The following is a 26,565-nucleotide window of genomic DNA, read 5'->3' on the forward strand; positions in this document are numbered from 1 at the left end:
TATGAACCTGAAAAATATGGGCTTATAATGGAAATCCTGACAGACCCTAGTAGGTGCTCCTATAATATCTTGAATTTGATTTAGGAGAGGTTTTCAATAATGCTTTCCCAAGCCAGTCTGTTGGGGACTGCTAGGGAAAATCTAATGTGGTCCTCCCCTGGCTCCCCCACCGTGCAGCTCAGTGTACTCAATGAGAATGCTGGTATATTCAGGCAAAGCCAGCCTTCAGGGCTTTTGTAGCCTGTGGCTGTCAGGTCCCCAATATCAGAGACCCTATAAATGTCAGTACTAAGTGCATTTTTCATTTAACAAAACAATAAATTGTCTATCTCTGTGCAATAAATTGCTCATTTCTGTGCTTTTGCAAATGCCAATGTGATTTGTAAATGGCTGAAAAATCTCCCTCTTTGCCATTTTACTAGCAACCACGAATCATGGAACTGTTTTTGGGAACACTGGATTTTTGGGGGCAAGGGAAGAGGAAGCCTAGATAATCCAGAAGGAGTCAGACTAAGACTGGAGAAAGAATGGTTACTACCCACTATAAACCTCTCCCAGTCCCTGACAAGCTGAGAGCAAGTTAACATCCCTGCTCACAGGCCCTTACGCAGTACAGAAGGGCCAGCTCGCTAACACGGTATGTACCATATTGGGCAGAAAAGAAATCCAAACCACACTCGTGTTAGCAGTTCCGACCTTAGCTTAGTCCTCCAGTGCCTGCTTTGTCCCCGATTCCCTGTGTGTCCCTGCCGTCACCCGCACCCTTCACATCTATCCCCCTGTAAATTAAGCTGTCAGAAAACTGTAAGGTTAGCCTACGCTTGTCTTCTAGACAGTGTACTCAGAGGAGAGAGGTAGTCACCTTCAAAGGTTGAGTCATTCCACCCAGCTCTAGAGCTAACGACCAAATATATATATACGCACACACACTGAAAACCATAAACAACTCAAATACTGAAGTTATTATAGCATGTAGAGGAGCCTTAAAGAATCAGAGGTCAGAGCCCAAAGCTGGAAGAAAGATATCTCTATAATCTGTATATAAACCCAATCTTACACTTTTCTTCCTGTGGTTCTGATGCAATCTTCCAGATTCAAATATCCCTCCCCTGCAAACTAGAACAGCATATGGGGTTCGTGCAGTCATCAGTCAGGTGGTATTAAAACCCTCAAAACCAAACGCTTTATTATGAGAGAAATGAGGACATTAAGGTCCTCTCCAAACCCTGTAATGAGACACAAGAACATAAAAACTCAGGTGGGTGGCAGGCATGATGCTCCTGTGCTCCTTCAGAGCACTGAACAGGTACCAGCTAGAGGGAGCCAAGCAGCCAGAAAATGAGAATGAAGGAGAAATGACGACACTGAAGAAAGCAACAGGCAACAGAGGTTGACACCAAAGCACTGTAGGGGGAAGAAAGAAGTAAAGACAGCAAAGCACAATATTACAGAGAAAGAAAGAGTGTGAATTTCCTGAGTGGACAGTCAGTCTTAGATGGAAGGAGAAAGACAGATATGATAGAAAGGAAAAAAACCAAACTTGTTCAACATTTAAGTTGATGATTTTTATCGTGCGTTCCTTCATTTTATTGCTTTTCACAACAAACTGCTCCTGTTGACAACTGGGTTTGGTAGAAAAGATAAAGAAGTTACTAAATCAGTTCAATATTCCAGGTGAAATGACTGGTGAAGGGGGAACTGTAATATTTAATAGGGTCCAAAACCCTGATTTCTTTGGAGAATTATTTCCAGCCACAGTAACTAAAAGTCAAGGGAGAGTCACCAGGCCCTGATCCTATGTCTCAGTATACTAGCAATGGGCGCACAAAATGTGCCCACATTCATCTGAGCGTGGCAGATCAGACACAATGACTGAAGTTCTAACATTTATTTCTTGCCCTGCCTTGGATGGAAAAAAAAAAAAAATCTTAATATCTGAGAGGATCAAAAGAAACTTCTCCAGCGCCTCACAAAAGCCCAAGACAGTCGAGTTAACCACAGCAAGAAAGAAATCTATCCCCTTCCACCAATTAAAAGTTACAAGCTAGGATGCAGAATTTTGCAAGATCCACCTGAATTTTGTTGCAAGGGCTTCTCAAGTTCGTATGAACCTTTGTAACCCAGAGAGCTGCCCAGCAGGGCACCAAAAAAGTCCCTGGGTACGGGCAAGTCTCAGTTGCTCTCTGAGACTTGATGGCATACCCTCTTTTTCAGTGAGAGCTCTCCAGTGACACCAGAAAAAGGGTCCTTCAATTCAATCTGCCATCGATGGATATCCAAGCTTTCCAGCAGAGTGAGAAAAATAGTCGTGATGAATAGGAATATGAAAAGAAAACTGCACAGAGGGATTCAGGAGAGTAAAATGATAATTTCCCTACCTATTTTGATCCTCCACACAATTAAAGCCTTGTTTCAATATGGCTTTAATTTCATAGTCCTTGGTTTAGATCCTACTCTTCTGTACACTGCACCTCCTAATAGAGCAGCCCCATTAGTAAACTACATTTATGCTAATGTACTTGCTTGCAGTGATAATTATCACAGCCTTAGCCCTGGTCCTTGCCAGTGCGAGCACGTCAGGAGGGGCTGGTATAGCATTATAACTCTACAATTAGCCTCGTCGTGGCAAGGAGCTCTGGGAATAGAGACATCTTGAAGCTTAAAACGTGGACAGCTGATAGATGACTGTCATTAAGCTCCTTTGTTCACTCCATGATGGAACAGTCACCGAGCTGTAGGGTAGGCTTCTTTAATGAAAAAGAAAGACCTTGAACCACAGCCACTCTCCTCCACCTCTTCCCAACCTGTCCAGTCACCCCTGTTTCCTCCCACTTTACACAGCTTCTCTCTCATCCCATCTGCAGCAGAATAACAAAAGCTGTCTCTGACAAGTCATTCCTAATCTATCAAGTCTTGATGGAGGAGAAAGGCTCCTCACCTCACAGTACAGCCAAGGGGACCTCATTTGCCTCTGGCGCTCCCTGCTCAGAACCTTGCTCACTCCATCCATGAGGAGCCCAGGCTGAAACCCATTTAATTTAGGATCCGAGGTGAGCGCTGTACCAGCTTCTGGGTCAGCTTCTCAGTTCCACAAAGCAACACAGATCCTTTGAATTTCACACAGTCTGTGCATTTACATCCAGTTGAGAAGCACTGCCCTGGGCAGTAATAAAATATGCCTCTCTAAAAAGCCTGGCATGAAGAGAGGCTTCAGAAGCAGGCAGCAGACAGGCCCTCCTTTTTGCCAAGCGAACTGCAGAAGGGCACTGAGCCCTGTAACGTGAACTAGCTAAAAGGGAGAGATAACAGGGCGGCAAAAAGAAGTGGTAAGGAGGCTTTGAGACTCCCAGCTGCAGATCTGCACTGCTGGTAGAGAATCCTTAGAGAGAGCAATGACTGCAAGTGTGCTGGAATAATACTCAACAGACTTGAAGATGTGCATCTGCTTCATTAAAATTCGGTTCCCCAAGTTCCTCTCTCTTTTTCTTTCCTAGAGTGTTTTCAAACGTTGTTTTTCTGCATACCTGGATAACTGATCCTGTGCAGGGCTTTAGTTAAGGTAATTTGAGAATTCTTTTATATTGAAAAAGTATAAAAAGTAATCCCCTGAAGTACTTCATTTTCCTTCCATGACATTCCACATCAACCTACTTTACCTCATTAGTATTCTGAGGGGTTGTGAATGAATTACTATAGTTCAGAATGCAAAAAACAGGTCTGGCAGCCCCTAGGGAACACAGGGCAGAACAGAATGGGGCACTGGCTAAGACCCAGGAGAGCTGAGCTCTTCTCCACAGGCTAGGTGATCGCAGGCAAGCTGCTTTGTTTTAGAAAGATTGCTTCCTTTCTCACTCTTCCGCCTTTTCTTCTTCAGGGCAGGAAAAGTTCCTCTGCATTCGAACACTGCTCAACCAAACTGATGCAGATGTAATGCAAATCAACAGCAGCAGAATGAAACCATAATTGTACCAGAAAAAATAGTAAAACAGTAGATGGGGCTGCCTGGGTTGAACTTTTATGTTGAATATAGCAAGTGATGTACGCAAAGTTACAGAAGCAAAAATGTATTTCTATATGCCCTTGACAGAGACAGAGCCTATCACAGCACAAATAAGTCCAAAAGGACTCAGGCTAATTTTTCCACTAGAGTAACAGTGAGAGGATACGGCCTCAAATACAGATCCCTTATATTTACTATAGAGTAAATGTAGTAGTAAACCTCACCTAGAGGCAGAGCGTAACCAACTCTTTCTGCCTAGAAACCTGAAGATGTTTCTTCTCTTCTTGAATGCATTTCCCTAAGAACGTCCTCATTCCCACACCTTCAAGTTGCCAGGGAGTGTGTCTGGGCAGCCCTTGCTGAGAGAAATTATATCAGACCCATTGAAATATCAATCTACACAGTACCTTTTGTTTGGTTGGGTTTTTTTGCTTACATCTTCCTGATTTACATGTATCTGTCATGCACTGGCTGACAAGCACATAATTCACCTACTGAGAACTCACTTCTAGATTTGTGCTAACCTTACAAAATTTGATTCTCAATCCATTTCTCAAGTAGCCAACACTACAGACATTCATGAAGCGTTATTCCATCCTTCCATACCCTAAGGCCACCAAGGTTGTCACTTTTGCTTCCACTCTAGGAATTATCTTGACACATGAGCATAGTTTACTGCTTTACTGGACATCAAACTCCACATAAAACTGCTGAGCTGAACTCGGAGCTAAAAGGTTAAATACGCAGTCCCTAAGTGAGACACTACACATCGAAGTGATACACAAGGAGATGCCTTGTGTATCTGCAAAGCAGAAGGGAAAAAACCCCTTAGACACAGCTGCTAACAACCATGTTTTATGCAGAATGCTGGGGAGATACTCTATTTTTATAACTTTCATCCATAAAATAAGAAGATAAAGCTTCTGGAAAGAGAACGCAATTACCCTACAATGATATAACAGTCAGAATAAATTCAGCACAATCTGTATAAGCAAAAAGAAAAAAGCATCCAAGCTTTTTTTTCAGTTGGCAGTAGATAGTACTTTTAATAACTGCCCTATTGTCAACCTTCAGAAACGATCTCCAGAGCCATATGCAGGTTGGCAACCAGGAACAGCGCCTAACCAGTTTTTGCATCTAGTTGTACAGAAGTAGAGACATATGGAAATGAACAGCCTGGCAGAACAAGTGAAGTCTGAAGCAATGACTTCGATAAATAAATGCCTGCACGTTGGCAGATGGAGAAAAGCGCAGTAGGGAGGAACTGTATTGCAGCAGCAACTTGATTTTAAACGATTTGTAAAAATCAGCCTGAACTTCAGAATCAAGGCATTCCCAATTCCTTCAGTTCTCTTCTTGTTGGGGAAAATTCTCACCATAATAAGACGGAAGATATGGATAGAAAGATGTATGTAACAAAAGATTCAGTTCAGGGAGCAGAGAACAGGACTGGGTGGTCACAGATCATTTTTGCCTCTTATTACATAGCTAATCATGTTTTTAGTAGCTTTCAGAAAGACACAACCAATCATTTCCGAAAGTCTAGGAAAGCAAGATGTGGAGAGACATCCTCAAGCCGTATGGCAGAGCCTGAAACGTAAGCACAGTGGATACAGGTATGTGGGACACACAAGACCTCTCCCGCAGTGAATGGAAACTTGTGCTTGATGCAACAGCCACCTTCTGCATTCATTCCTCTAGAGACCAGTCTATTTGTAGGCAAATTGAATCTTTCCTATTTGCAGGCTGCAGACTGATCCTAGTCACTGTTAAATGTGACAGATAAGTGGAAAACAAGTATTACTACTCCCCTGCTGCTAGCAGGAGACTAGCATGCTTATTCCACTTTTTGGAATAAGGGGTTTCCTTGTCTGGTGATCTCAAAGATTATTCTTCCTACCAGTTCTGAAACATTTTCCTGTGTATGTCCTCTAACCCCAATCAACATTACAGTCCGAGAGATAGCAAGGGAAAAGGCATTCCTGTATCCCATCAGAAAGTACAATGCAACAAAGAAAATTCTGTGCAGCATTTGCCTTACTCTTCCACATTATGCAGTGCGGACAGCATCATACATCCCTACATCTTTCCTCTGTTCACTGATAGCCTCCTATACAATAATTAAGATATGTATCTTTATGCATAGATGCAATCTGACAGGGAAGATTTTCAACACACAACTGTCATTCAAGGTCTCCAAAGACAAGAAAAAAATAAAGACTTAAAGGTACATTTTAATTCTTTGGAGCCTACTTCCTACTGGTGCTGGTATGGTATGCGAGTAGTCAGTACCTGTGGTGATCTTCTCAACTATAACAAGCCATTTCCTACTAAATACCACTGACATGCAGGCAAAAGCAGCTAAATGTGGAACTCCCTGCCAGACACGTACTGAATCTCTTCATGCCCAGTACCAACCACTGCAGTAAAAATAAGAGAAGGGAAAGAGACAAATGAAGTAACCAAGAAGAAAATAATCCAGGCAAACTGTGATGGTTCAGAGATAACAGGTCCTCCATATGTACCAATTACCACACTTTTTCAAGAGAACAGTCACTTGCTGCTGTCCCCAAGCTGTAGCCAAGTGGACAAGTTTCATGCTGTAACGTGAGGCCAAGGCAAAATTAACCTTAAGACTATTGTGAAGCAGATGGAGATTAATTTAATGAAACTTTAATAAACTAACTAAACTTCACTTAACTTCCCCTCAATAATAGGCCACCTTTTGTTACGAAGAAACTCCCTTTCTCTTCCTGACACTTCATCAGTTAATATTACGCCTATGATCTCACTTCTTTGCACTGCTTGGTTACCCACTCTCTTAGAACTCAAGTATCTGTAATACCTCATCTTCTCCTCCCACATCACACGGTAATGAAGAAAACCGGCAGGCAATGATTTTCAAATGACTGTACCTAAATCCAATCTTCACGTTATGCTGAAACCATTTACAATGGAAATCAGTTTAGAACCTGTTTCACTTCGCTAAGAATCACCATGGAAAAACCATGACCTGCCTTCCACAGACCCTCCCACAGATCTGTCAGCTCTGTAACCCTCTAGTATGGATCCAGCTATTTGCTTCACTGCATCAGCTGCCCACATAAAGTCCACAGCAAAGCCAGTACACCTTGTCCATTAGCAAGCACATTAGTCCAATGAGTCAATGGCCACACGCACACACAAACTGAAAATAACGGTGGATTATCTTTTCACGTATGCCACTGTGTAAATGTTTTGTAATAAATAATAACAGCCACTATCAATCAAGAGAGCGAAGAACAGATGGGAAGGAGGTTGTGTTGAGAGAAAGCCTCAAACAGGAATATGTATTTTCTCCCCCACCTTCCTCGGTCTGATAACAGCCCTGAATAAACCCTTGAAAATCTCCAGATAGAGGCAATCCCCATCAGTGCATTCCAACATTCCATGTGACTCTGGCTGCTTTACCACGACAGTATAGCAGCATCACCCACATAGGAATGGGGGTTTGGGATTGCCCTCATTCCTTCTACGGATCAACTCTTCTACCCAGCATTATGGTCATTTCACCTACTGTCACCTTCAGGCAGGTTTGAGAACAGATCTGATCCTGGTTAGAAAACAGTCCCTACTAATGATGAACCTCAAACTTCTCCCTTCTTTGAAGAAAATCTCAGGGCTAGCTGAATTTCTCAGTTTTCTTACTTTTGTAAGAAAGTATTTTGTATTTCAGTTTTTAAAAGAAGTGGATGTTTACATGACGGCTGCTTTTTGGTCCAGCAAAACAGTTGCTGAATCTCCAGGTTTCTCTCTAGTGCTCGAAGTTTAACATTACAGCTTGAATTAAGATCTCATAATACATGTTGTAGCAAATTCACTTAAGGCTGCAGATTTAAAATAAGAGGGCAGTCTGCGGCACACATTTGTATGTAACATACATCTTCACCAAAATAATCTAAAACTTTAAATAACTTCTAAATAACTTTGCATAAAACGCAGGTTCCAGATTCTCATTTGTAGTTACATCATTGTACACAACTCTAACTGCAAGAGCCTTTAAAATGGACAAAAACTATGCTCCCCTACACTCCCAGATCTTGTTACTCTTTGCAACTGATTACCCATAGCTTGGTCTTAGTACAACACTGTATAATTAAATATACGTAAAACATTGTGCAAGAATTACATTAGGGCTGCATTTATGACCTATACTCTGTTCCACGCTGTATCTGAATGATAACTGCTTCACACTTGTTCCTAAGACCCCACAGGAAGGCAGAGAGCGTTACACCATGGCAAGCAGAGAAGGATCCAACCCTTGAGATTTCCCCTTCTGCAGAGATGAGCAATATTACCCTCCAGCATCAGCTGTTGTGATAGGTCTTAAAAACAGCAGAGCCATGGTGGTTCCCAAAGGAGTGACATGAAGTGAATATTTATCTTCTTGGCAGTGTGGGGGCAGACAGTGGATGGCATATCGGAATCTAACCGGCAATACAGATTCAGAAAGGTTGAAAACTATGATCAAGTTAAATCAGTATCTATGAATAGTGAACAGTGGAAGAGGCTGAAAAATCATTCTGTGCTCAACCCCAGATATCACACAGGGGGCTTCTTCCCCCAACTTTTTTTCTTTTTCCCCTGAAAGACCCCTCATTAACATTGAGTTGGAAAGACAAGAAAAACACTTTGGTAACAAGCAATCTATAATACTGTAAGCAGCCAAAATAGCATGTATTTCAAGAAGTACCTAACCTTCTTGAAAACAAAAACACACCTGAAAAAAAAACCACCACAAAACCCAAACAAAACAATCTTTTTTTTTTTGCATGGCATGTTTTTCAGTTAGTTATGAAAATGACAAAAAAAGAACAGCAGGAACCACATACCTTAGCTATTTGGACACACCAGTTTAGCAGAAGCTGGGAGCCAATATTATCCTTATGTTCATGAACATAATCCAACAGGCAGCCGTGAGGCATCAGCTGAGTGACAAGCTGAATGGTCGGGCTCAAGCAGACACCCAGGAGTCTCACCAGGTGCGGGTGGTCCATGCTGGCCATGATAAGAGCTTCCTGTAACAACAAAAGTGATCCAGTTACTCCAGAGTGCTTGAAGACTTTATGCATAGAAGATTTCCCATTTCCCACTGAGCACCTAAAGGGGATCAGTGTCTCCTAAGTACCATGGATTCCTGTGTTGTCTATCCAGCGCTAGGTAAATTCCAGTCTGATGTAATGTATGTTTGACATAATGAGCCCCGAGCAGTAAGTCAGCCTATCTGAACAGATCCAGTGAAGGCTCAGACCAGAAATTCTGAACTGCCCTATATTCCCTGTCCTGTTACTGCCATAGAGGCAGATGGAAGTGTGACACACTTGATTTTGCTTAAAGGTCTCATTGGTCTTGTTTTACTTCCCTTAGTTTTGTTTCTTGAATATATTTTCCCAATTTGTGGTCAATCCATTGGACATCAGCTTTTTTTTATGCAAGCAAACTATGCCACTTGTGCATAGTTTGATGGCCAGTTAGGCCTCATTTAGCAAGATATTTGATTAGGCTGTGCTAAAATGCCTTACTGGATCAGAGATTTCATACTTAGTATTTTACAGGCTTATGCATGTAACATTTATATGTCAACTGAAGCCTTCCCAAAGTTCAACCTGCAAAGGGTTAAGAAAGAGGAGGTTTAGTGTGGGCTTTTCAAATGTGTCTGATGCTCTTAAGTCCCAATGAAAATCAGCAGATTTATTAAACCATTAGGATATGACCATGCTACTGTCTCTATGGTTCTTGTACAGCAATAGCCTAAACTGGTGGTCGTGATGGTACAGTGTTAGAGCAGCTGTAGTAACAGTCCTGCCTGTCTCCTGGTGCTGCCACAAGCAGACCACTACACAAAGCAGCAGCTTTCTAAACCTGAGCCTCTTAGCTCAGCTTCCAAAGTCTTCTGATACATTCTTCCAAAGTCCTCTACCAACAGATTTTGGGTGAGTTATTTTGTTTTTTCCATGGCTTAGCTTCCTACACAATGAACAGGAGGTAATATTCCTTTCGTTCTTCTATACTTTATTTATCTTTTTCAGACTGTAACTTTTCGGAGGTTTTCAGCCAGCTAGCTAAGTTGTCCAACACCAAGGACCAGAAGGACTTAATCTTAGTTGTCCCTAAAGTTTGTACCCCTGACAAATAGAATAGAAGCTCCGTATGAAAAAACCTACATATCTGTTCTTAGAGGTAATAATGTCATCACAAGCAACTGGCATTCGAAAAATGCAGGGAGAAAGCTTTTCTCTCTCATTCACTAGGCTGAGTCCTCCATTTCAAGACCACCTCATCATGGCAATGGAACAATGAAAAGTGAGATGAAACTGCAACTTTGTAAAGCTATTTTAGTTCTCTTTCTTTCTCAAAAAACCTATATGACATCTTTCTGACACCTTAAAGAATAACAGCTGTAATAGTGCCAAAGAAAGAAAGATAGAAAAAAAGGATGAGAAAAAGTTGGCATCTGAGGAACATAGCATGCCCCCCCCAACTCATTAAAGTTTTTTTTTTCTTTCCCTATATTAAGGAAAAAAAAGTCCTGGCAAGTAGGCTGAGTTTGTATTAAAGGAAATTGCTCATCATAGTACAAAGAATATTTGAAACCAAATTGCTGAGTATTTGCATAATAGTTCCCTCTCTTTCTTTCCCTCTCTTTTTTTGTTAAACCAAAAAGATGAACAAGACACTAATTGTAGGGTTTTTTCCCCCCAATAAGAAAAGAGCAGATGGCCTCCACTGGGGGGGGGGGGAGTATCTTCTTCCTTTTTCTTCCTAAATGCATGTGAAGATATAAAATAAATAAATGAATAAATAGGAGTTATTTGATGGGATGATTGGAGGAGGGGCTCTGAGAAAGATTCCAATGTAACAAATTAGAAAAGGGATCTTAATTTAAGCAGTTTTGTTCATATTCAAATTAATGGTTTTTTTGCTCACTCAACTGGTATATACAGGGTCCCCTTGAAACAATTTTAGCCTCTCTTCTGCTGTCACTAGAAACTGTCACTGAAGGCCACCAGAATAATACCTGTTGACAGGTGCATTATGCAATTTCAGGGTGCAAAATTACTTGGCCTCATTTCTTCTTTTTACCCCATTCATTTTTCCCCTGCACATGCATGAGGGGATAATACTTGTTGCCCTCTCCCTCTCTGAGTAATGGTAAGAATTTCTTCAGGAACTTGGAAGATACTTTTCTTTATAATGAGGACTGATCAGAACATATAAAATACATTCTTTTTGCTCACCAAGGGACCAGATGGAAAGCTTTGAAGCATGTGCTCCATTAGTTTCCGGCTACTTGCCATTTACAAGTTTATCTAAGTCCAGAGGAAAGACACTTCCGTACAATAATAAAAACAAGCAGTGCCATTTGTCTCATTCGGATGTTATGGGAAAACACGTATTTTTCCAATAGTTTTGGGCAATGGTTCCAGAAAAAAAAAAAAGTTAATAAAATATTATGGACTGCTCTATAATGAATTGAGACACACAACAGAGAGCAGGGAAACCTTCATTATACATCTAAGTCACTAATGGGTACTAACCGAGCATGAATCCTGGCTTCACATAGTTATTCTCATTATTAAAGTATTGTTATTTTTATTGAACTAGCATCTACAGGAGAACTTAATTCAGGGTTATGTCTATCCGGCACAGCACAAATACAAAGCAAAAGAGATTGCAATTTTTCTGCTAGAGCCTAATTAGGCAAAACAGACAAACAATAACAACAGAAACATTATGACTTAGTAGCACTTTAAAAATCTGTTCAGCAAATAAGGAATATGAGACCCCATTTTAAAATCTGTTTGGACACGAAAGACCCTAGAGCTACAACCTCCATAGCACTTAGTCACTCTGCAGCCTGGTTCCCAATTAAATTTTCTAAGACATTTAAACAGGTAAAGCACCAAAATTCACAGACTTGCCTGCGTGACACCGGCATCTTTCAAAACCAGCCTCTGTAATTTCCCATATCTTTTGGCAGCCTTATGTCTGCAGATCTTGTCTCTACATTCAGTTGGCACCACTACACAAATTGTTTTAAAACTGTACCCATTCTAATTTAATGTAGAGGAAACTGAGGTACAGAAAAGCACAACCTACTATTGACAGTCATATAGGAAGCCTAGAGCAGAAGTGGGAACTGAGCCCCAGATCACTTTATCTTTCTCTCCTGAAAAAAAATAAAATCCTTTGAAGCTTGAAATAAAAAAAGGGGATGAGGGGAGAGAAATTATTATGTTATGGTACTTTATCTATCTCCCAGGAGACAGAGTCTTTGTAACATCATGTGCTCACACTAGCATCTGAGAAATGACAGGAGTGGTGACAGTTTTGAAAGGCTCCTGTTGGACACCAGGCACCCTCCTTCATCTATCTGCAGGAGCAAGAAGTATTATCACAAGAGTCACTCCCCAGCCAAACCAAATCTCTTCCTGGAGTTTGTTTATGCTACTGTCGCCGCTCAGGTATTAATTATCACAGCAGTGTGTGGCAGCCATACGCAGGACAGCTATAAACCAGCCAGCTTAGACACAGATAGCAGTTGTGGAGCTCAGCTTGCCCTTACCTCTAAGATGTATTTTGCAGTCTGTAGTGAGCCCTGACCAGCTGAGGCTAGGGCACTACAAGATCTCAAATCAGTTACTTAAAACCAAGGCTATGTATGTATATTCTATTCACAGCAGTGCTTACGGTGTTAATATATCCGAGGGGAAGGCTGGTAAAGAAAGATCTTGATGCAGAAGGCAGCTAATCCCACAGATTACCTTCACAGGGCCACTGTTGTGTCCCCCCAGCCTCGTCACAGACAGAATAGCAAGTGACTTTAATTGAGCCTTCCGTGTTCAACTCAGTATTATACTTCTCAGATATGCTATTTTTTATAGAGAAATCACGTCACGTTGATCTTTCCTCTCTTCTGCCCCTTTTGAATGTGGTTGAATTATTGCCACATTAAGCTCAACTCCTGTGATTTATATACACAACCCTATTAAACAATTACATTAAACAAAACATTTTAACACTTTACACTGATCTGTCCGTCACGTGCATTTAGTACCACAATAGAATACCAAAGAAGAAGGGTGAGTTTGTGGGTCCCAGTGAGCCACCACCAGACCTACGACACCGGTTTCTGTCAGCACAGCTATGTCAATAGGGGTCTGAGGAGGCACAGTTGCTACCCACAGCGAGGGGCCAGAAGAAGCCCTCAGAGCACCTGCCATTAGACTGCTGAGACATGCTTACACAGGTAGAGCTTATTTAAGTCATGAGAGCTGGCTATCGCCGTAACGATACAACACACAATTACATCCAGACTAAAAGCACTTGTCAACATAGACGATGAAGGGAACTAGCCACTCACTTCTCACAGGTCACCCAAGTCACCTTCGTTCCTTAGATGGCTTTGAATATCCCATCTAAAATTGTTTTCTGAGCTACCCGTACTCTGCAGTCATGTTTGAAATGTCTTTCATTTGACTGCTGTTTCTGAAAAGTAACTCAAAATCCAACCAAAGCAGGATTTTTGTTTCTACATTCTAGCATGAGGAAGAAAAATTCTTAAGACTCTGAGAAGAAAGGGTTTCCACAGTGCCCCGAGTAACACCTACAGCACATCTTATAAGATGGCATTTGACTTCCCTCTTTCCTAATCTGATGTGTTAACAATTACAACTGAACATAATTATTAGCCAGCATGATGGTCCCCGAAGAGCATATTTTGATACTGGTTTTGTTTCTCTGACCGTTTAGTTTGTTAATGAGTGGACTCAGCAAGGTGCATGTGCCACTGGCAGTAAAATAATGCCATACTTATGCCCATGTTGAAAATTTATTCTCCACTGTCCTGGTTTTGGCTGGGACAGTTAATTTTCAGAAGGAGCTGGGAGGGTGCACAGCCAGAACAGCTGACCCAAACTAGCCATAGGGATATTCAATACGATATGATATCATGTTCAGTATATAAGTGGCCAAGTTGGCTGGGGGGAAAAGGGAAAGCTGCTCGGGAATAACCTGGGTACTGGGTTCCCTGTGGTGAGCAACTGCACTGTGTATCACTCACTCTGCATATTCTTGTATCGGCATTATTGTTATTATTTCTCTTCCTTTGCTTCCTTAAACTGTCTTTATCCCAACCCAAGAGTTTCACCTCTTTCTTCTGGTTCTCCCCCCATCCCACCAGGGGAGAGGAGTAGTGATCGAGCAGCCACGTGATACTTAGCCAGCTGGGGCTAAACCATGACATTCACCCAAAGTGATCCAGGACACAGCTCTCTTCCAGCACGTCCTCATTAATTAGTACACCAGTTCAAATGCCTGGTCAAGCATCCATGGTCAGACTCTTCCTGAGATGCTAGACATGGCATACAGGCAACTCCTGAGACCCCTGGGGTCCTGGACCTGGGCAGAGCTGACAGTGAGCCATGACCCTGCCAAGTCCAAAACCATGCTCTAAAGGAAATCTGAGTATCGGAATTGGTCAAGAGACCTTCCTTCAGCTGCTTACAGAGGCTCTGAAACATGTTAACAAGTTGTGTCATTAAGAGTACTGTATCGTGTGGTGGATCCCAGCACTTCCTAATGCAGTGTTTGATAACCTCATCTTGTTGCCGAAGACTTCACCTAACAAGAGAATTATCATTTGAAGCAATATTGGTAATCTCCTTATGCAAAATTTAAGTATCTGGCAGAGAGGAAAAGATATTCCTTCTGTAGACTTGCTCTTTAACACATGAGGTTCCTGAGTGCCAACAGCCTTACCACACAGAGCGCTGGGAGAAGTTCACTTATAGGTAGCCAATGTCCCTTTCCAGTGCTCCACATACACATGCTCTGTCTCAGAGCCAGTGCGGGAGAAACATGGTCCCTGTTCCAGAGAAGTATCACAGATCTGCTGCCCCAATTCGGCAACCCCAGGCTAAATTTTACTGCTCCAGTTAAGCCAGATGAACGTATGTACCCAACAAAGAGTTTGGTAAGCAGGGACAAAGTCTGAACAATCTTTGGTTCCTAACCTTCTGCTTCTAACTGTTCACACCATAAAATGCCCTCAAACAAAACTAGCCAGAAGCAGCCAGAAAAGAACAATCCACCTGTTTTTTCTAATCATTGTTGAGTAAATAGATGTAGTTAAAAGCTGACTTCATACTGTGCTGTGCATTTTTCTGAAAGCACAAGCTGTGCTGTGGTAACAGGAGAGATACTACAGTGTACACACTGCTTTTTACATTAATTTTACAATGCTGTAATGGTAGGGCAAACACCTGTCTGGAATGCACATCTGACCTGCTTCAGGGCAGATCCAATTACAGTCCTATATATTCTCAACGCCTTTTGTTTGTCTGCCAGGTCTTACAAATTTTTTAAGTTATAGCTGACTTACCCTATGCAGTCTGCACAATGACTTAAGCTGAGAGACAGCACAACATAGACTCAACAACATACATGCCCACATTTACCATATGACAACAATACACACTGCTGTATTTCCCCCGTACTTCCTATGCAAGATGCTGATTTCAATTGCTTTAGAGCACTGCTATACTCTCAGCCCTTGGGCTGCAATTTTCCCCCTCCCCAGGCAGATATCCTCTGGAAAGCTCCTGTTGAAATGTCTCAGCCATTTCTGAAAATGAAATGAGAGACACAGCTATAGGGACCGACAAAGGATATCAGAGTCTCACAGCGGGACAGTAGCTAACAGAGGGAGGACAGCAGCAGCACAAACTGCCACAGCTGTTTTTCCAGGAACTGTTTCATAGTCATTAGCAGCAGACACATTTAACAGGGCACTTTCAGGCAAAAGTCTTATTTGGGACTTGGCAACAGCTTCTATAACCAATTTTACTGCCGTGTGATACAGCGAACAACACTTAAATGCTCTAAGGGCGGACTAAACCTTGAGGTTACTACTGCAGGACTGAGCTACGCACTTTAACTTGGCTCTTATGAGTATGGTAGCATATCCCATGTCCTGTGATGGAAAAGGTTTTTCTGTCACTGTACTCTCCTGAGAGATGGTGACAACACCTAGGCTGTGTACTACAAATCCTCTCAATTTCTCACTGAAGAAGCAGGTCTCAGGAAGAAATGAAGAAAGGTATTAAAAAAACCAAACAATCTTCCTATGCACCCACATCCATACTCCAAGCATAAAGCCAGATGAATACTTACAGTAGGTACATTTTCATCCATGGTTGGTGCACAGAAGTGTAACAGCACACATTCAGGTCCAAATCCTATATGCACACTCACACGACCAATTGCTTTTTCTTTGGGGAAACACTGAGTTTAGCTGGCACAGCAAGAAATAACTAGAGGTCTAAGTCAAGGCCCTGTTATTAAGGAAGTCTAACAGGCTGCTAGCTAGAGTTTCGCACTAACCAACCAGCTCCTTGAAACTCCCCCCGTGCTTGTTTTGCTTTAGGAAGCCATGTTAAGGAAGCTATATGTGACCCAATGGAGAAGGTAACAGTATGAGTCTTGTTAACCTGTATCTTCAGAGCCAGGGCAAACTCTTATGATTAAGCAGACTACAGGCTTAGAATGGGTGGTTTTGGACTTTATGTCTTTTGGACCTAAGAGAGGTGAGATTTTTTGAGTTCAGTCTCCAGTGAGGAGATTGATGAGAGGTCCACTGGGTACTAAGTGGAGTCACTGCATACTTAGACTGGAGCACAAGAGTGCTGCACCATTAAATGGTGAGATTAACTTATCCCTTCAGAAAGTTCTGGAAATCCAGCTGCCAGATGTGCCACTACACCCAAAACTTTCTAGAATAAAAACTAAGACTGAAAAAGAAAAGAAAATTCTACAGCAGGGACCACACACTGTGGTCTATCACGCACAAATGTGACGTAAACAGCATCAGGGAAGTACCGCTGGCTTGGTTCTGACCAAGCTAGTGCCATTGGTAGAAGCGGGGTCCAGGTCAGTGCCCCATCCTGCATCCAGGCTGCAGCCTGGTGATCAGCAAGGCATGGTACAACACTAGAGTGATGTGCTCTCCACTCCCCAGGAGCAGAACTGGTCTCTGGCTGCAGCACCGCACAGCCTTTCCTGGAGGCGGGATGTGCCTTTAAGTGTGCTGCATCTCTCAGAAGAGGAATGCCCTCTGAGACTCCTGCACTTGTCACAGCACTTGCACACAGCAGAGAGGGTATGTCATCTTACTGACTCAACCTGCACAGCCTGCATTGTTGACACTGAATTCAAATGCGTGCAATTACCCCACACAATTCAAATGCATGAGAGAGGTGCCCCACTTTCCTCCAAATCCTTACTTGAAACCAGCACAGTCTAAGGATTTGAAAGCTCTTCCTCTCAAAGGTGACACTTACAGACTGCTGGGTCAAATATTCCCTGCTATCTTAGAGAAACAGTGGGTCCTATTCATGCAGGAATAGATACCTTCATGCGCTTATAGAAGCAAATCTGGCTCACTATACATTTTGGAGCAACATAAATTAAATAAAAAAAGAAAAAAGAAAAAAGGCAGTACTGTGATCCCTGACCTGCAAACACTGAGGACACAGGCAACCATGCTGACTCCAACAGGGCTCAGGTGCTTGGAGTTAAGCACACACTTAACGGCTTGAAAGTGTAGGAGAGACGTTTTGAAGAACCCCCACACCATATGCTTCTTACTTCTCCCTGCTGACTTTGTACCAATTAAGTCTCCCAATTCATCAGAGCCCGTGTTAGGCAGCTGAAGAGGAATCTCAAAGTCTAAAGGAACAAACCTCTAGTACGCAACAAGCTTATTGAAGATTTTCCACCAAACATCCAGTCAGGGGACAACTCCCACCAGCCTCTCCATAAACCTTGCCTGAAAACATTTGATTCTGGTAATTAGAAAGCAAAATTGAGACCATTTCAATATGCATAAATGCATATGAATACACTTTTATGCATAAATGGCCAAGAGATCAGGACCTCAGCAACCAGAAATGTTTTCACTGAAAGCCATCAAGAGAAGTAACAGCGGGTTTCAGAGTGACCACCCCCCCCAATCGGGTGTAAGAGGTTTAACAGCACGCACACCTCTTTGTAAAAATATCGTATCACTCTGACAAATGTTTTACTTACAGTTTGTGACACGCATCATTATTTCAGAATAGTCTGTCAAAAGTGATTTGTTTCTTACTAGTTTGATGCAACTAGCAAAAATGTTTGAAGTTTTAAACGTTTAGTCTAAAAAAAACAATCATGTGAGCATTATTTGAACAGGAGGGTAAACAGGCCTTACCACTGACTGGTTTATAAGCATTTTCAGCCTTAGCTGAAGAATCCTTTCAGAAGGAGGGAGTTACTGCTTTGATTTTTGATTTAAGATGAACGACGGCAAGGTCTCAAGAATGAGTGATAGCGAAAAAAAATAATCTATCACGTTCTCACTCCTTTCTGAAGAGTCTTAAGGCATTGCTTTGAAATTTGCTGTTATCACTGAAAAGCTTGACTTTAGAATCATAGAATGGTTAGAGTTGGAAGGGACCTTAAAGATCATCTAGTTCCAACCCCTGCCATGGGCAGGGACACCTCCCACTAGAGCAGGTTGCTCAAAGCCCCATCCAGCCTGGCCTTGAACACCTCCAGGGATGGGGCATCCACAGCTTCTCTGGGCAACCTGTTCCTGTGTCTCACCACCCTCACAGTAAAGAATTTCTTCCTAATATAAGTCTAATACGTCTACCCTCTTTCAGTTTAAAACCACTAGCTTTCATCCTATCACTACACCCCCTGATAAAGAGTCCCTCCCCATTTTTTCTGTAGGCCCCCTTTCAGATACTGAAAGGTTGCTATAAGGTTTCCCCGGAGCCTTTTCTTCTCTAGACTGAACAACCCCAACTCTCTCAGCCTGTCTTCATAGGAGAGGTGCTCCAGCCCTCTCATCATTTTCTTGGCCCTCCTCTGGACTTGCTCCAACAGGTCCATAATCACACATTCAAAGTTTCTTCCTCCTTCAGGATCAATTTAAAAGGAGAGCATCAGATTGAAACCTAATTTCATCAAGAGTACTATCAACATTAAGAGTTGTTTTAATCAGAGATACATTTTGCCCATAACACAGGCATTTCAACTCTCACAATTGTGAATTCAAAACAGCCTCATCTCCGTACTTCCCTCATCTATATTCAGTTGCTTAAGAGCATCACACCCAGGACTCAAGTACTGCAAAGGGATAATGATATTTAAATGAAAAGGTTTCATTGGACTGATGAATTTTTTTTCTCTTTTACCAAGCTGGCATCAATGAGCCACAAATTCATCAAAAGCTGCCACACATCTCCTTTGTAACAGCGCTTTCTTCCTTTCCACATTACTCTGCCTGCTATTTTCTCCTGAGTTTCTACAGTTTTTCCTCCACCCTTTTCTCTGCTACTTTCTTTGTTCTTTCTTTTACCATCCTGTTGACCTACTCTTCTCCTGAAGACAAAATTAAAATTAAAAAAACTCTTAAAAATGCTTGAAAGAACATCACTGCCACCACCAAAATTCATTCACCTCCTGTTTTCTGTGCACTGCCTCGCCTCTGCTAACCGCTGCGAGGCAGGGCTCTGCCCTGCGCTCCACCTGCCATGGCAGAACCTTGATCCTGGCCAAGTCCTTCTGCGTCCAGCAATGTGGTCCTCACCCCCACCTGCTGGGCAGATACCTCCCAGCTTTAGGACACTCCTAGAATAGCAAATATTGGGTGCGCTGGATGTGAATGGCTGGGTGGTGGTAGCAGGGGCGCTGCAGGGGGAGGCCCCTGTGGGAAGAGGCTGGGGCTGCCCTAAACCAGACACAGCCAGCTCCAGCCACCCCACATTGCTGCAGGCAGCAACCAGCTGGGAGGAGAGCTGACTGCAGTTGGGCCAGGGAAAGGGAGAGGAAAGGTGTTTTTTTTCCCCAAATGTTTTAATATGGGTTGTTTTTTTTGTTTGTTTGCCAATATCAAACCAGCTATTAAATATTTATGTTAATTGGCCATAAATTAATGAAGTTACATTTCCCAAGTTGAGTCTGTTTTGCCTGTGACAGTAATTGGCCAGCGACTTCCCTATCCTTATTTTGACCCAGTTTTCTCTCCTGTTGCTCCCATTTTCTCCCCAGACCCACTAGGTGTGGGGAGGCGAGCTAGTGGCTGTGAGGGGACTTGGCTGTGAGCTGGGACAGCTCCTCCACCGCCTTCCATGGCCATCCAGTTCAGTAACCTGGCTCTGAGAAGTGGCCAGAATTTAGGAAGTCAATGCAAAGGAAAGCAAAGGAAGCTCACATCCCTGGCCTGTTTCAGGGGTGGGGACGAGGAGGGAAACGAACACAACAACTGTTCTTATAAACCTTAAAACTGGCAGCTTATCTTATGCTCTAATCATACGGTTTCATATCCCTCCCTGAACTTCCACAAGATTTGAGCACATCCTACTGTCAGGGAAATACACACACACATATAACAATATAATACAATAATAATGAATCTTTTTTTCATGTTCATAAAATCTTGACATCTGCAATAACCCCCACATCAAATACTATGTCTGATCTTCAATGTGTGGCCATGTTCAGATCCAGGCTTCTGTCAGGGAAAGCCAAACAACTCCAAGAACAAACCCGCATGAATGAGTGGGCAACCATCTGTTACCCATACAAAAGCCTCGGTCAAATCAATAAATACATCTGTATTTACTAGTTGTGTATTTGTGGCTGTGTAGACACTCTCATACAGACAAGATCTCATGGAAATATAGAAGCCAGGATCATAAAGTTATGGACAAACACCACCTAAACTTGCAGTATTGCAGGAGAGAATGTCTATTTTATAAGTAATCTGTAATTTGAGAGTGGCATGAATAGGGCCAAAGAATAATTTATGTTACACTTTCATACTCTTTTGTGAATTACCACAATCCCAAGACCATTTAACTATGCTAGTGTGATGGCATGGTATCACAGATCCAGAATTTCCAAAGGACTATTCAACTAAAAGGACGCTATAAGTCAAAACCTAAGCCTCTTTTCCTAGCATTTTCTACAGCAAACTACGATAAGGCTGACTGGGGTGAATCTGCTTTTCAGCAATCAGTGGTACCTTGCAGCTGTCTATAGGAAAGAAAGTGAAGGCAGCCCTTTCGAAGTGACACTGCCAGGGAAATTTCAGGCAAAGGAAGCACAGTTAGAAAACCTGGAACCCCAAGGCACTACCACTGTGCCAAAGTTACTGCTGGAGACGTATTCAGAGCAGCTCTATGGATGTGCCATATAAAGAGCAAGTTTGCTTTCACATCTGAAGCACAGTCAATTTGCACCCTGATTATAAGTGCCCCATCCACACTGCAGAGAGTTTTGACAGCTAGCACCTATTTTGCATTTTGCTCCCAAGATCAGTAGTCAAGAGGTTAACATTTAATAGAAAGCAGGAAAATGTATCCGTAGCTGTTACACCACCAGCCTTTCCAACCAACATAATTACCTATTTGGGATGCCTTTTATGAAACAGGAGTTACATGTAATTAATCCCTCCTACCTATTCCTTGTTGCACGCATTTATGTTGTCATTTTTAGATAGTTGTTTTTATAGACCTACACTACCATGATATGACGTCTTACTGGGATCAAAGAAAATGCTGTGCCTCCAACAGGCACACTGTGAAGCTCAAAACAACACCAAGTTGTGAATTAATTCCTTGGTAATCCTCAGTGGATTTCTGTGCCAGTGAAATGCCAAAGCCACAGCAAGCTGTGGCAGATCACTGGAGGCCTTACAGGAATGTTCATGGAGAGGAGGTTTTGGAAGTAGACAAAGATGGCACGTTTGGACTGTGCTGTGACTATGTAGAAAAGGAGCAAACAGGTATCAGTCACCAGCTATGGGCAGGCCAATATGAATTTGAAAGTGGCCTGAAATTCTGTCTCATTATACAGGCAGGGAAGTGAGACAGACATCTCTGTACATTAATGTCTTTCAGGACTGGGCTACATAAGGATATTGAGTAAGAAAATGCTCTCCCCATGTGGCACTTTTTATGTCCACATGGAATGGTGACTCACTCACAAAGTGAGTGCCACTCAGCACCAGCTCAACTGCAGAACAGAGGGCTGATCTGCAAGTTTTAGTTGAACTAGAAACATTTGTTTGGTGACACAAGTTTTAAGACACTTTCTGAAGATAGGGCACTTTGAGAGCTCGCCAAGCTGTCACATAAACATCAACATCAATAACCTTTGGTAGTCTAGAGTTTCACTCAGATCTATGTTCTCATCTGAATGACAGCACTGTCAAGAACATACATTGTGCTCTCCCCTGATAGAAGAGATTAGTCACAGAGGAACCAGAAGCATCTCCCTGCTCTGCTTAAAATCGGACAGGACACAGCATTCAGATCCTCAGAAAAGACCTACCACTGGAATATGTTTCCCATCCTTTAATCAGCTAAAGAAAAAAATCCCCAGTTCTCTCACTCTTTCTCCCTGCTGTCCACAGCTGAATGCCATGGGAAAATGTTCAGTATCCCAATTTGGATTTGACCAAATTCCTGCCTAATAAACACAGACTGACTTTCAAAATGACCAATGACTTCAAAATAGAAATCTACCAGAGATCATTCAGAAAATGACAGAAGAGGTATTACAATCACTAACATATTTCTAAAACATCTTCTAGGAATTTATCTCTCACTGAAAAGCGTCAGCAGAAACTCTTCCTTTTTGTTCCAGCAAGTTAATTTTGCCATGAAAACATTTCACCAAGGAAAGTCACTTTCTTTCCCCATTTCAAAAAACATCTCTTTCCAAACCTCCTCCAAACACTTTCATTACTAAAATAACTTCTCGGAGGACTTGTATTTTTAGCAGGTAACTCTAGCCACCAACCTAAACAATACTTCATTTTAAAAAAAGCCCAACAATTCACTTGGCTTCAGAAAACATACAGAGCTAAATTCTGCTTTTATAACCATTTACAAATCATCCCACTGAACTCCCAAGGGCACTGCAAAGAACATTTCCAGATACATTCAACCTGGGGGTTGCCTATGGACTGACATTACCTCCACTCAGTAGCAAACCTGGGGAACTGCCTTTAGCTAGTCCTGTTCCCCTTTCCCCTGCTTTATTGAGATCTTACATTTCCATCTGATAAACTGTTACTTGACTGTACCTCAGCCATTTCCTACCATTGCATCAATACTGCTTTGTATCACAGGATTTACCTAATGTAAGTCAGTCAACGAATGCCTTTGAAGCTAGCACTGAGCAAATGCAACACAGCTGCAATTTGTCAATATAGCTCAAAAATCTACGTAACTGTATTTTCTTAAACATGTTTATATCATTTGTCATGTAAAGCATTGTGGTAACAACAGGCTCTGGTCTACCTGAAACCTACTTCATTCTATTTTGTACAATACGATTCGCCTATGCACTTAAAAACCTGATAGCCTATATAAAGCAGAAACCTTCAGGACATAATTGTAATCACCTTTTATGAGGTAAGAACACCTATTTCTCTTCTGTTGCTAATACACAGTTCGCCTTATATCAAGCATAATCCAGCTTCTTTAAAATACGTGACTTGGGGGCAAGTACCTACTAACAAGAGATGCTTGAAAAGAACATTTTAGACACATTCTCAGTGGGTAATTAGATAAAACAGCTTTGTCTGAAAACAAATCTCATGCAGTATCTGCTTTTCTAAGTAAACATTCCAAGTCAATTTAACATCAGAACGTAATTAAAAATAAAAATTAATAAAAAACCATTAAATAATTTGTTTAGAGTTTATGAGATCTGTGTTGCAATTCATAGAGTCTCATCTATAAATGGGTGTAATAATAATAATTTCTCTAGCCTTTATCTGTTGATTCTATCTTGACTGAAAGCCTTTCAGGACAGGGAAAAGCTCACCATGTTTTCACAGCACAAAGGATTTTGATCTTAACAGGTGCAAGAGATGCCGTATATTACAATGAGAAGCAACACCAAAGTTAATATGGAAAATATTGCTCTGCAAAATTGTTTTATTTTTGGAACGACAGTTTCAGTATTGAAGGACCAAGCATTTCAAACCAGCAATTACTGCTCCGTGGACTGCCAGCCACACTGTGACCTCAGCTCTATCTCTGTTTATCCTAGTTATTGCACTGAAGCCTAAAAGGTATTGGCAGAATATTACAAAGTTTATCAGCAAGCCAGTCAGGTACCAGATTTCCCTGTCTTATTTCTTCCATTACAACTATGTGACAAGCAGCGATAGGGACAGTTGACTATCACTTGTCAATAATATGTAGAATGTTAATATGAACAGATGTTAATTATTTCATTTCTATAAGTCTATGACAGCTGCTGATGTGTCAGAGGTGTCTGGATTAGCACTGAGACATGGAAAACAATTTTTGAAGAGTTATCTGCAATAAAGCACTAAGGGAGAAGTATTCCAAACTACAGTTTCTTAGAATACTTGAAGATAAACTATAAATGAAAAATAATAAATAAATAAGCAAATAAAAATAATAAATAAAATATAAATAACTTGAAGATAAAATATATTTTGACAGTTCAGCTCCTAAAAGCCTATGTTTCTGTACCCTTAAATTGCTATTAAAAATGGACACAGTGTAAATATTTGCATTTACAAAACGGTCTCGGATTTTTTTTTTTCTTCACTGCAACACAAAACCCCTTGTTCTCCCTTAACTTTGACTTGGCACTTTGGCAATATAAAACCAAGTATGACAAATACAATGCATTGATCCTCCAGGGCCCTGTGCCCTTGCTCACTTTCTGCATTGTTGCTGATCTGTGAATTGCAGCCTGTGCTCTAGCTGACACACAGCCCCATCAGCCTGCTTTCATGAAAGATCTGATATGTAACAGCCTGCCCATCTGGCACTGAACTAAATCACAGACAAGTGTACCTCAAAAATTATTAGCTAGCATATATGTACAGTTTTACAGCCAGCTCCTCTGACTTAAATATCAAGGCATTCTTCTTCAGTCCTTCCCTGAAACCTCATTAGATCCACCGTTAACCTCGAACTAGTGATGGCTTGTTTGGGATGCATTAGTGTGAAGCTTGTGGAAACAGTACCTCTTTTTTATTAACAGAGGTCCCATAAAAACCTGCATTTTTTTATCAGCGTGGCAACTTTCTGGCACACGCATTGCCCTTTAGGAATTTAATCATTAACATGTACCTATTTTATATTGCTAATGTGAGCTGGAGGCACAAAGGAAAAATGCAAAGCAATAGGAAGTTTCTTAAATACAGGCTTTCGGTTTCTTTTAGTGGTAAGTCAGCACTAGCTGCCCATTTCTAGGTGCCAAAGTTTGCTTTAAAAGTGGCTATCTGGGTTAGCCGCTTCTTCTAACATGCCAGGCATTATTCAATAATCTTATCTTCCATTTTACTAAGTTTTGTCAATTTTATTTCTGTGCTTTGCATCCGAATGTCAGGAAGACTCTGCAAAGAATTCCAGTGTTCCCAGTTACTTTGCTGATGTTTAAAGGCGGTTTCTCATGTGTGTAATTACAAGGCATCATCTATAGCCTACCACTCCAGCAAGAACTGTTCCTACGCAGCTAATATCTTCCCCTTTGCACTAAATCACACCATCTACCGGTTGTGCAAATAAAAAGACCAGCACCTGCAGGCACTATCACATTGGGAGGTGAGTCCCCAAAACTCATGGCCTTACAGTACCCAGTAGAAATTTTTACTGAAGTGCCGAAGATTGCTCTCCTAAAAGCTCACATCCAGATACAAAGTACATAAGTCCTGGGAAAATACGAAGCTGGAGGAGAGTACTCTGGCTCAGCTTCAGATCTAACATGTAGTAAAGGGTGGCAACATAAAGTGCAATGCCAAGAGCTAGAGACACATGGTGTGTCAGAAAGCAACAGAAAACTCATCATGAGAATACAAATCCCAAGAGCTTCTGATTAAGCCTCCTAATTAAACTATTGTGTATCACTTTTGATACTCATTACACCGCCTCTCTGCCTTTTTTATTTTTTAATATTCCCATCCTTTGCCTGTTCAACTTCTAAACACTTTTCCAAAAAAGTTCTCTCCTACTGTGTCCTGATAAAACAGTGGCAACTATGGGATCCTGACCTTCATAACAATAACACATCCAGCTAAGCAAATAACTGACTTCATGATTCAATAACCAAGCTCAAATGTACACTTCAAAGCAACACCAAGTATTAACCATGTGATTGGTGCACCTCATACTTTTAAAAAGAAATCCTAATACATCAGTTCAAAATGTTTATTTCACACATACACACTCTTTACAGCCAAAACTACTTTTTGAATTTGATCAGAATTTTTAATGGTTTCAATTAATCCACAGCTATGTTTCCCAGTGAACAAACTAACACTCCTTCCTGATCTTCTCCCCACGCACAGATTTACCCAACCTTATGTGGGGCTTCCAAGTCGTAAGGCAATACAAACTTTAAATAAAGAGTTCTTTCATCGCCATCAGCAAAAAGCTTCAGAATATACTTCCTAATTCACTACGGAATAACTTGTAACATCGATC

At 41.6% G+C, this 26,565-nt stretch overlaps 1 protein-coding gene across 1 annotated transcript in view; it reads right to left on the minus strand.

The window, feature by feature from the left end:
- ERBB4 (erb-b2 receptor tyrosine kinase 4) overlaps window positions 1-26,565 on the minus strand; it is a 401,663-nt gene that overhangs the window by 91,502 nt on the left and 283,596 nt on the right. The window contains exon 20 of the mRNA XM_074145843.1: window positions 8,872-9,057. Coding sequence (XP_074001944.1) covers window positions 8,872-9,057 — 186 coding nt within the window. The remainder of the gene's footprint in view (window positions 1-8,871; window positions 9,058-26,565) is intronic.

This window comes from Numenius arquata, chromosome 3 (assembly GCF_964106895.1).
Source record: "Numenius arquata chromosome 3, bNumArq3.hap1.1, whole genome shotgun sequence".
In the NCBI taxonomy this organism is placed as follows: Eukaryota; Metazoa; Chordata; class Aves; order Charadriiformes; family Scolopacidae; genus Numenius; species Numenius arquata.